This window comes from Leptodactylus fuscus, chromosome 6 (assembly GCF_031893055.1).
Source record: "Leptodactylus fuscus isolate aLepFus1 chromosome 6, aLepFus1.hap2, whole genome shotgun sequence".
Classification (NCBI taxonomy): Eukaryota; Metazoa; Chordata; class Amphibia; order Anura; family Leptodactylidae; genus Leptodactylus; species Leptodactylus fuscus.
The window spans coordinates 158199808-158212430 of record NC_134270.1 but is presented as its reverse complement, the minus strand read 5'-3'; the positions used below and the strand labels follow the sequence as shown (position 1 = coordinate 158212430).

Below are 12623 nucleotides of genomic sequence, written 5' to 3'. Positions count from 1 at the left end.
TACAACACCGCGATCAAACCATGTGTTCCTGTAAAGCCCTAGCCTAAGCATCGCTTTTCTAAAGTATTGTGGCAAGTAACGTATAATTGGAAAGTTAATCGCGGTCTTAGGGGCAGAAGTATCAGTGTCATCCGGATATTTACCCTAACAAGCTTTACTATGTTACGGGGGGAATTTTTGCTGGCCTGGTTGGCATGGGTTTCGATGCTACTTTTATCTTTCGGAGAGTTCATGCAATCGACACACAAAGTTCCATATCTTTTTAGTTATCTTGTAAGTTGCTGTTATCATTCACGCTGTTCATTTTCCATGGGTCACTTAGATATTTTTGGACTTCAATGGCAGGGCTTCGCGTCATTGCGTTTATTGCTAGCAGCTTCTGAAACATGTCTAGTGCACGCCATGTAAATTGCTTCCATTGAGAAGGGATTTTCTGGTAATTTCCTGTGCTTTGCCACAGAACAAATTTCTCATACTGCTTGTCTTTACATAATGCGGTATCCCAAGGGAAGTATCCGGTGGAGATGCAGAAGAGAAGAATCCCAAGTCCCCAAACATCCAGGCTGGAGTCAAGTTCAAGCGTATCGTTTTCCTCTAAAGCACATATTTCGGGAGGGGAATAGGGAATGGTTCCTTTTAGAGGAGATACATGGAAACCTTCGAGCCTTGTCAATCCAAAATCAGCAAGTTTTATGTAGTGACAGTCTCGGTCGAAAAGTAGAACGTTATCCAGTTTGACGTCTCTGTGGACGAGCGCTTTGCTGTGCATAAAGTCCAGAGCTTCGGACAACTGCAGGGCACATCGCTTGACCATGATCTCCGGTAAACCCACCTACAAAGATAAAAGGATGATATGACATATTGACGTCACTTTTCAAGGGGCCCTGTTTTTCTGGCCCCATGGATCAGCTAAGGTCACGTTCTCATCTGCACCTCTATCGTAGAGTCTACCAAAATTTGGTGGAGGAAAAAGTCCTGAACGGAGAAATTTTTCCTCTCCCACTTTCAGTTTAATAAAAACAGAAGCCCACGGACCACAATGGGGTCCACCGGGCTCTGTGAGTAACTGCCACATTAGCAGTCCACCTGCCCATTGTTCTGGTCCCCAGATGGAAGGTTGTTATGAACCTAGCATAAGGCTAAACGCAGCAACAAGTCCATGGGATGATATCCATGTTCTGCCCAAGTCTCCATTGATCTATTGATTTCCCTGCAGTGCGCCCAGACCTATACGCTCATAGGGCCTATGATACTACACACAGGTAGGTATATTATGGGTCAGTGTGCTAGCCATTAAAAACATGGTTAGCTAATCCACAAAGCACATGGAGCCTGATGCTAAAGAAATCTGTGGTTGCCAATATATTGTCCCTATAGCGGCCACTACTGGAAGAATATAGCATTACATGTTGACCATTTAAGTGACTGGCTGACCATGTAATGTATGGATGGGATGGGGTCACCAGCTCTATGTTCTGGTTCAAGTCCTGAATGTAGCACCCCTCCTAATGGAGTCCATATGTCCTAACAGAACATTTCAACTTGGGGTTGTCACTATGAGAAGATTATTCTGGTCACAAGCATTTGTTATCTGTTCCCTAGAAAGAACTGCAATGGGCTCTATTCATATCTGCACTAGAAATTAACCTCCAAATCTTCCATCACAAATGTTATCATTAGAGATGAGCGAGTAGTACTCGATTGAGTAGGTATTCGATTGAATGCTGCGGTATTAGAAATACTCATACTCAATCAAGTACCACTCGCTATTCGAATGGAAAAGTTCGATGCAGAACCAGCATTGATTGGCCGAATGCTATACAGTCGGCCAATCAACGCTGGTTCTTCTCCTACCTTTAGAAGTCTTCTCCATGCAGCTTCCCCGCGGCGTCTTCCGGCTCTGAGTTCACTCTGCCAGGCATCGGGCCGGGGCAGAACCGACTGCGCATGTCTGCTTGTAGTGCAGACATGCGCAGTCGGCTCTGCCCAGGCCCGATGCCTGGCAGAGTGAATTCAGAGCTGGAAGACGCCGCGGGAATGCTGCTTGGAGAAGACTTCTCGGAGGATCCAGCCCGACCCTCACTCGTGGACTTAGTAAGTGTAATTTGATCGAACGTTGTCTACCCCTGAAACGAGCATTTTCCCCCCATAGACTATAATGGGGTCCGATATTTGATTCCAGTAGTCGAATATCGAGGGGCTACTCAAAACGAATATCGAATCTCGAACATTTTACTATTCGCTCATCTCTAATTACCATATTTCATGGAAAAAGTACAACATGTAGTGTCATTTCTCCCAACATAATGAGGAACACCATAAGGGAACCAAGACATACCCACTATGAATCAGGCCTGAGACTCAGACTCGCAGTGTCCGTGTTATGTACGATGGTCTGAGTCACTGCCTGTGGACAAGACTATTGGGCTGTCATGGCTACAATATGGCCCAGTGGTCTTGTGGTGAGGCAATGACTGTATCATAGATAACACGGACACTGTGACTCCGGGTCCCTGGAGAAAGTACAGTTTGGAAAATACTGTCAAAATAGCCCGTGTCCAGCTGGCCTAGGGGGTTAAAGACTGAAATGACCAAACCTTCTGAAAAATACAGTTTTTGTTTTTCTATATGGAAAGTCTCCCCCTTAGTAGTACTAGATTCCCATATGGTTTGCCATTAACTCCACAAATATATACAACTCTATTGGATTGGGTCTCGGCCACTAGTCAATAGTAAACCTTGGTCTATTTGACAGACTAATAATGACCTTGTCGAGGACTCGCAGGGTAAAATCTCAGTATCTGCGGATGATACTAAACTGTACAATTAACAGAAGGAGAAGCTTCTTATTACAGATGGATTTAGGGACTTGGACAGAGAAGTGGCGAGCGGAGATTAACACTTTATTATATGTAAGGTTATGCACTTGGGACAGGAAAACTAAAGTCTTCATTACATGCTAAATGGCAAATTGGGGGATAAAACTGATATTGAGATGGACTTAGGGATATCAATGGATAGTAAACTGAACCATAGCATCTCCATGCCAGGCAGAGGCTGCCAAAGCAAGAAGGGCCAAGGATGCGTGTGATGAAAATACAGTTGTGTCTTTCTAAAAATCACTATCAAGGCCACACGTTAGAGAAGGACAAACCTCACGAGTATTTGCGTGGTTCGCCTGCTGGTTTCTTTTTGGGCTATTATACTTTGGGGACACTTCAGACCACAGCGTATAGCAAGTGGAGGCCCAGGAGAGGTGTGGACACTTCTCCTGGACTCCCTCGTAGCATCCAGTTTCTTCAGGACTCTTCTGGTCTCTTTTGTGACATCATGGACACCATGACACTTGGGTCAATCACAGATCCCAGTGGTGACTTCAGGGCCTTTGACATCATGGAAGAGGCCGGATGAGGCCTGAAGAGGACCAAGGACTGGGAAACATTCAGTAGACACAGAGATGGAGCCTAGGATAGGTGATTGTTAGTGTTCCACACCTCGCCTGAGCCTCCAACGTTTATACTTTGGGGTCTGAAGAGCCTGTGAGTGATGAATCCCAAAATTTTGAGGATCAGCCATATCTGAAATTTTTGGAAAAAGTAATTCCCACCACACAAAGTATGGCTTGATCCCATTGTACTAGATACATACATTGTACTGGAGCTTGAGCAGATTGGGAGTCGGACAACCAAAGTAATAAATGGAATGAGTAGACTAAAGTATCCGGAAATATCTTCTAGGATAGGATTATTTTGTTTTGGAAAACAACTTATTGTGACCTCCGAACTATGCGTAAGTATATGAAAGGTCAATATAGAAGTCTGTCTAATGATGTTTCATGCCGGCATGTACAGTAAATATAACAAGGAGGCATGAAAAGAGTTTTCCCGTCAGCATAGAATATATGTATAAGCCGGTAAGGCTATATGGATTGGTCGGTATATATCTGCCGCCTCCCTACGTGCCTGTTCTCACAAGTAGTTATGGGGGATAGCTGACTATAGTAAAGGAAGCCGCCATAGCACTAGTAACCTAGTAATGACCTGTGAAAATAGAGAGGAAGCGGAGTGAACTGGGGACTGGTGCTGGTTCTGATCACGTGACCTGGGGTGAGAATAACAGAGATGGGGACTGCTAAAACAGCGGTAAGACATGGAGCCTGTCAAACCCCTTTGAATATAATGGCGACCATCAGTTGGCCGTCCATTTAAACTAAAACCAATGGAGAAAAACGTGTTTTTTGAGGGACTTTTCCCAACACCAATGGAGATTCCGGCGCAGATGTGAACATGGCCTTAATGGCTACAAATTTGAAGTGATTGTCCAAGGAGTCTATCATCACTTATGTGACAAACCAAGAGGTTCCAGGCTGGTTCTGACGCTGAGTGACGTGACCATAGTCAATAAATGGCCACTGAGTCATTGGTTTCCTCCATCCTCTCTCATGTTCCCTGCTAGTTACCTGTATCATGGGTGTTGGATTTCCTATTGTAAGGATGGATTCAGCCAGCTGCCATGATACAGGCAACCAGCAGTGACCACAGGAGAGGAGGAAGCAGGCAGAGCGACTCAGGGTTCAGGTGCTGGTTATGATCATGGGACACAGGGTTGGAACCAACCAAGAACCCCTAGACTTGTTGCATTCATAACCCTCGGAGGAAGTTGTGATAGACTCTCCAGACAACCCATCTAAGACCACATGCACAAATATCAATGTGGAAAATCTGCAGAGAAAACAGCACAGAATTTCACTATGTCATCCAGGTTCTTCCATCTTGAAGACAATACAATGTGATGAGCGCTGTGTGAGTTTCTATGTAGTAACTTACTTGTGGCACGATGATGGAGTGCAGGTCGCCAGCGGTGGCCAGCTCCTGAGCAAATAAAAAATATCTATCCGTTTCAAAGGCCACTGCCAGAGTCTTTATAATATTGGGGTGAGATGCCAGGCACAAGGACACGCAATATTCCATCAGGAAATTCTCCTTCTTTGTAGACTTCTTCTTCATTAATTTTAGAGCCATAACATTACCTAGGAATAAGGAAATACAAGAAATAAATGATAGAGATACCATACAGGTATTAATAAAATACACAGCGGGTTTGACACTTTTGCTGCTAAGGTTTGTGGACTTTTTGCACCTCCTTACATGGTCAAAACGCCATTCATACACTTTATACTCTCAGATAGGGTTGAGCGATCGGGATCGGCAAAGATTGGATCGGGATCGGTGATTGAGTAAATTTCATGATTGGCTGGAAAATGATCGGAAATGGATTTTGAAATCTCAAGATTGGCTCAACCCTACTGTATATATAATATACAATTAGGGTTGAGAGATCGGGATCGGGAAAGATCGGATCTAGAGATGAGCAAACACTAAAATGTTTGAGGTTCGAAATCCGATTCGAACAGTCGCTCACTGTTCAACTGTTCGAACGGGTTTCGAACCCCATTATAGTCTATGGGGGGAAATGCTCGTTTCAGGGGTAGGCAACATTTGATCAAATTCTACTTACCAAGTCCATGAGTGAGTGTTGGGCTGGATTCTTCTCCCTGCGCAGCGTCCCCGCGTCCTCTTCCGGCCTTGAATTCACTCTGCTAGGCAGAGCCGACTGCGAATGCCCGCGCCCGCACGGACATGCGCAGTCAGCTCTGCCCAGGCCCGATGCCTAAGCAGAGTGAATGCAGAGCCGGAAGAGGACGCGGGGACGCTGCGCAGGGAGAAAGGAAAGAGAAGAACCAGCGTTGATTGGCAATGTATAGCATTCTGCCAATCAACGCTGGTTCTGCATCGAATCTTAACTTCGAACAGCTAGTAGTATTCGATTGAGTACGAGTATTTCGAATACCGTAGTATTCGATTGAACACCTACTCGATCGAGTACTACTCGCTCATCTCTAATCGGATCCCGATCGGCGACCGAACAAATTTCACGATCTGGAAAATGATCGAAAATCGAATTTTAAAATTGATTCTGAAATCTCAAGGTCGGCTCATCCCTAGTCTCAGATTACTTTATAAAAGTTTGGATTATAAAGTAATTCATTAAAATGCATAAAAATTCCATATTTGTGGCTGAAATGTGATAAAAGCATGGAAATTAGACGCACAAAACTTCCTAAAAATAATAGATTGATGTGTACATAATTTATAAATACCACTTACACCTATATGTATATCTATACGCTCATATAGTATATTCATTACAGCACCAGAACTGGAGAGGTCAAACATCTGGCTTAAAGCTGGAAAAAAATGTAACGATTTAAAGGGGTTGTCTGGATCAGTGGGGAACCAAGACCCGACCCCTGGATCGATCAGCTGTGTGGAGCCTATACTGTACACAGAAAGCTCCGTCCCCTGTTCATTCAGTAACAATGGCAACAATTTTACTGCGATGATTGTGGGATAGCGGCCATATTGTACACTGTATATGTCGCTATAACTGTATGGAGCAATGGGCGCTCTTCACTGTCAGCACGCTACGATCCATGAAAGACATACAACATAGTCAGATAAAACCGTCTTATAAACAAAAGCAGTGTCCCAGCAACAGCCAAGAGATAAGACCCACAAGGGCCGCAGGTTTAAGACTGAAGAGGAAACTTACACCATCACATTGAAACAGATCTTTCCACAGATGCCACATATGTCTCCACTTAGTCAAGTCATGTTTTAATGTACTGAGTCACCGACCTACAGGGAAGACCGAGAACATTCCCAGGAGACAATGCCCAGTAGAAGTATATTCCTGATATATGTATAATATAATATAAGTATACTCCTGCTAGTTCCTAACTATAAACAGAGTTCCAAGTATTCTGTTCAACCACAGTGTAACATTGAGAACACCAGAACCTTTTGAATGGATTTGACCCTATTGATGCACAACCTTGTCTTCCTATGTACAAATAGGAATCTACAAAAAGACCTTGATTAACAGTGTTTTCCCAACTTTACAACAGGTTTCAAGTCATTATTAATTCACTATTATTAGAGATGAGCGAGTAGTGTTTGATCGAGTAGGTGTTCGATCGAATACTACGGTATTCGAAATACTCGTACTCGATCGAACACTACTAGCTGTTCGAAGTTTAAGGTTCGATGCAGAACCAGCGTTGATGGACAGAATGCTATACATTCTGCCCATCAACACTGGTTCTTCTCTTACCTTTCCGAAGTCTTCTCCGCGCTGCGTCCCCGCATTTTCTTCCGGGTGGAATTCACTCTGCCTAGGCATCCGGCCTAGGCAGAGCCGACTGCGCATGCACGGGCATGCATGCGCATGCACGGGCATGCATGCGCATACACGTGCATGCGCAGTCGGCTCTGCTCAGGCGTCGGGCCTGGGCAGAGCTGACTGCACATGCGCGTGCATGCCCGCGCATGTGCAGTCGGCTCTGCCTAGGCCGGATGCCTAGGCAGAGTGAAATCCACCCGGAAGAAGACGCGGGGACCCTGCGCCGGGAGAAGACTTCAAGCAGAATCCAGCCCGACCATCACTCGTGGACTTGGTAAGTATGATTTTATCAAATCTTGCATACTGCTGAAATGAGCATTTCCCCCCATAGACTATAATGGGGTTCGAATCCGATTCGAACATACTCACACTGTTCAACTGTTCGAACGGATTTCGAACCTCATTACAGTCTATGGGGGGAAATGCTCATCTCTAACTATTAATTATATAGTAAGAAAGTTTGAAAAAAGTTGTGTTATGCAGTCTGTGTTGTGAATATCAGTAGTTGCAGGATCTGGCTGACAACGGAGAGCAGAACTAGCCATTTGAATCATACACAGACCTGAGAGATAGAACTCAGACACCCAAACATCTTCACCTGCGCCAGCCGCGAAGCCAGATGGACTGTGCTGAATTTTGGGCCCAGTTAATCACCAAAGAAACTGGTATAAGAAATAAAACTGAAGTCAAACCAGAACCTACAAGGCAGATAAAAACCAGGAGAGTCCAAGCCGAAAGTCAGCCTGAGAGGTAACGGGAGAGCCAAAATCAGGAGATAAGCTGATTTCTAGTAATTAGTCAAAGGTCAGTCCGAAAGGTAACATCAGAGCCAAAATCAGAAGAAAAGGTGATTTCCAGTAACAAGCCAAAGGTTAATATACAATCAGGATGTATCCTGATGAGCAAAAGGGTAGCAATGTATGATCTTTTGACTTTCGCACTCCATATCTCACATCCACTACGGCTTCCAATGTGAGACCACCATTATTTTATACACAATCATCTTGACTATCTCCTAAATAAACTTGACTTGCAACTATTTAGCATATGACTAGTTATGCAAATTATTGTCATGTATCTGCATTGTTACTGTTTGGTTCCAAAAAATCTAAATTTTAATTTTAGTATTTTGTAAATCCACCTTTGGCATCCAACACTGCCTGAATCCTTCTGAGCATACTCTCGATCAGATTCAAGCATGTCTCTTGATGACTCTTCTTCATGGCTGATCCTTGATTCGAACCAGTGATCTTTCACTTGAGCATCAACCTGAGGTGTTAGGGAATGTGAGAACAGTTTGTAATGTGTAGTATAGAAGAAGAAAAAGATGTTTCCACCACCAGGAGCAAAACAGTAACAATGCCGTTACATGACAAGAATATGCAGAACTGATCATATGCTAAATAATTGCAAGTCAAATGTTTGAGATAGCCAAGCTGATTGTCTATAAAATGATGGTAATCTCATGTTGGAAGCTGTAGTGGATGGAGCCTGAAAGCCACAAGTTCTAAACATTGTTACCCTTTTGCTTGTCAGTGTATATCCTGATCATATCTCATTCTTTGACTTGTTGCTAGAAATCCGCTTGTCTCCTGATTTTGGTTCTGACGTTACCTCTCAGGCTGACTTTTGGCTTGGACTCTCCTGATTCAAAAATATGCAAACGTGTGCAAAAATGCATGTTTGTGAATTCTAAACTGGATGTACTTGTAACTTTTCTGGATGACAGTAACTTTTAGAATGTCTATATTAAGTTTACTTGGGGTCTAGTAAGCCAAAAAGATATTTCTATAGCGATTATGAGCTGCACAGGGGGCAACAGGGTAACGTACATGTACACTATACAGGTAATATTTTAAACTTTAGGTGTCCTCTCCAAACATAGAAAGTCCGGTAATTTTAGATGCTTCATGAGTACAAACATTTGTATAAGACTTTTAGATATTGATTTCCTTTGTAAAAGATTTTAGAAAGATTTTAAGAAAAAATATTCTAACGATTAACTGCAAATAAATTGTCATGGAAAATTGTTGAAATATATAGAAATGAAGGTTATTTACTAAATATTGTTTAATATTTCGTGTTGCATGCCAGTGACTACCATATAATTCATATAGTAAAGACATATTTGGATCAAAATTGAAACTTTCTGTTCAGCTGTTCTCTTGGGGTATGTCAGCGAGTACAATGTCAGGGATATGTCAGCGAGTACAATGTCAGGGATATGTCAGCGAGAACAATGTCAGGGATATGTCAGCGAGTACAATGTCAGGGATATGTCAGCGAGTACAATGTAAGGGTATGTCAGTGAGTACAATGTTAGGGTTATGTCAGTGAGTACAATGTCATTGTTAAGTCAGTGAGTACAATGTCAGGGATATGTCAGTGAGTACAATGTCAGGGGTACGTCAGCGAGTACAATGTCAAGGGTATGTCAGTGAGTACAATATCAGGGTTATGTCAGCGAGTATAATGTCAGAGGTATGTCAGCGAGTACAATGTCAGGGGTATGTCAGCGAGTACAATGTCTGGGGTATGTCAGTGAATACAATATCAGGGGTATGTGAGCAAGTACAATGTCAGGGGTGAGTCAGCGAGTACAATGTCAAGGGTATGTGAGCGAGTACAATGTCAGGGGTATGTCAGCAAGTACAATGTCAAGGGTATGTCAGTGAGTACAATGTCAAGGGTATGTCAGTGAGTACAATGTCAGGGTTATGTCAGTGAGTACAATGTCAGGGGTATGTCAGCGAGTACAATGTCTGGGGTATGTCAGCGAGTACAATGTCAGGGGTATGTTAGCGAGTATAATGTTTTTGGGTAGGTTATGCAAAACCTTTGGCATCTTGGTTCGTAAAAAGTGTCCTCAAAGCCCAGGTATGTCCTTTGAAGCATTTTGGCTATGATCTAGTATAGCAAGTTGGGTGCATGACTCACTGCACAGTAAAAAGGACACATTTAGGTCTGTATTTTAGGACACTGTCATAGAACACATCTAATTCGCTTATGCGATGGATGAAAGATTGTTCTTGATAGTGCTTGGCTTTCACAAGGGATTTTTTTTTTGGTGTTTTATAGAACTTTTCCCATCTAAATTATCATTACGGGATTAACGTCTTGAGCTTCTGTAGTTTACAAAATTTAAAAAAAAATTAAATTAAAAAATTCTTAAAATCTATTTTCATATCACTATCTGGCTTAAAAAAATTCCAACAATATACCAGACCCAAAATGTAAGTGTATTTAATTTCTATTTATTATTAAAAAAAATATATAAGAAATCTGTAATACCCATGAAATTTTATATGTGTGATATAGATTTTTTTTCTGGCTGTAGGTTAGGTGAGTATGTGCAACATTTTTATGATTTTTTCCCAAAATTCTAAACATTAAAAAAGAAAACAAAATTTTTAAAAAATTTAATTTTGTTCCATTTTTAATAAGTTACCTTATGTAAGCCCATCTTACCTTGTAATTTGTGTTCAACCAGTAGGACACTTCCATATGTGCCGCTGCCCAGTCTCTTGATGATATTGTACCGATCCTTCAGTTTTATATGAGCCATCCGTCTTGACATCAGATTCATCATTCCTTTGAGGATTTCCTCATTTTCATTCTCATCCATCTCATCTATGCTGTTCTGATCTTCGGATTTAGTCTTGTAACTTGAGTTGGTTTTGTCTATTAAATATAGGTTGAAATTTTAGTAATTCATCACAATTTTTATCAGAACATAAAAAATATAAGATCTAATCCTTAGAAGGTCCTGAAACTAAGTAAATCCAAACTCAACTGAAAACCAACACAACAAATTCCAAGGTGCCATTATGTATTTAACTAAATATTCTGTGTTTGGTTTTCACCCAATGTGGCTCTGGGCATTATGGCCAAACATCTCCAGTTTGGTCTCGTTTGTCCAAGGGACATTGTCCCAGAAGTCTGGTGATGTCAGGTCTCAGCCTGGAGGCAGCTGATCCGCTCTACTAGCTGTACTTCTGGGTCCTTCAGGGGAGAACCGGAACCTCCACAATAGTCTGTGGGGGTTGCCAATCTCCTCCTGTGACCGAACCCAGTCTCTCCCTGACCTGCTTTCCTGCCTCCTACTCTCCCTGACCTGCTATTTTGCCTCCCTTGTATGACCCAGGATGCCTGAAGACCACCTCTCCTTGACCTGTGACTCTACCTCGTGACCTCCAGTATATGACCCGGCTTGTCTGATTACCCTTCTGTACCACATGACCTCCAGTGTATGACCCAGCTAGTTAGACTATCTCCTGTCTCATCCCTGGACCTCCTGACTACCAACCCAGAATTTACCAGTCCGTCTCCACCATCAGGAGCTCTGGCGAAGACCTCTGGGGCCGGGTTCTGCTCCAGTTTGGAGGGCGCTGGATGCTCAGTGTTGTCTTAGCTTGGCGTGCAGGGGAGTCTGTCTAACTGTCTGTTCTATACGGTATTTGGTTCCTAGCAGATGGCTTGTTCAAATGCAACATGATGCCATGATCTTCTTAGAAAGAAAAGGATTTCTCATGTCAAACAAATCATACTTGTTCAGTCTTTTTATAGGTGTACTGACATGAACATTTATCTTAGCTGTGACTTTTGGGTTACTCTATACGCTAACATTGGGGTGAGGTTGCTGAACATCATCTCCTGGGAGGGTTGACAACTGTCTTGAATTGTATTGCCGCCTATCATCGAAGCGTCGAGAATTACAGTTTTCCCTGCAAATTTCAGGGTTTGTCACAGGTTCACTGACTTCTCTACCTCCTGATGAACCCTTTGTTTCTACACTAAGGAGGAAAACATATTAGGAAATGCATAATGTTTACAGTCTGTGCAGGTTACGCTAGGTTCACACCTGAGTTCTGGTCTCCGTCTGCATGCCAGAAGACGGAAACCACAGACCGGGTCCGGCCGTGAGCAGCGGTGAGCGTTTTATGCTCTCTGCCGCGAAACCGTTTTTTAAAATCCGGACACAGAGTACTGCATGTCCGACTCTGTGTCCGGATTCTAAAACCCGGTTTCGCGGCAGAGAGCATAAAACGCTCACCGCCGCTCACAGCCGGACATCTTTCAAACCCATTCAAATGAATGGGTGAGAGACTCCTGCAGGTTTCCGTCTCCTGCTCTGTTTTATGCAGGAAACGGAAACCTGCAGTACGGAGAGCAGAACGCAGATGTGAACGAGCCCTAATGTGGATTCCTGGCCATGGAATATATACGTATGGTCCGAGAAGACTTTCATTCCACATTGGGTGTGAGAGGAAACACTGATGACAACCCACAGCTATATAGGTAGTATGGTTGAAAAAAAGACGTCTATTAGAGATGGCTGTTTCGAATAGCACGCACCCATAGGAATGAATGGAAGCGGCCGT

At 43.0% G+C, this 12623-nt stretch overlaps 1 protein-coding gene across 1 annotated transcript in view; it reads right to left on the bottom strand.

Moving 5' to 3' along the window:
* Nucleotides 1-262: 262 nt before the first annotated feature.
* LOC142208904 (serine/threonine-protein kinase SBK1-like) overlaps nucleotides 263-12623 on the bottom strand; it is a 44250-nt gene continuing 31889 nt past the window's right edge. Inside the window, exons 2-4 of the mRNA XM_075277748.1 lie at nucleotides 10711-10923; nucleotides 4827-5029; nucleotides 263-832 (exon numbers count right to left, since the gene is read on the bottom strand). Of these exons, the coding sequence (XP_075133849.1) occupies nucleotides 263-832; nucleotides 4827-5029; nucleotides 10711-10867 (930 nt within the window). The 5' untranslated portion in view covers nucleotides 10868-10923. The remainder of the gene's footprint in view (nucleotides 833-4826; nucleotides 5030-10710; nucleotides 10924-12623) is intronic.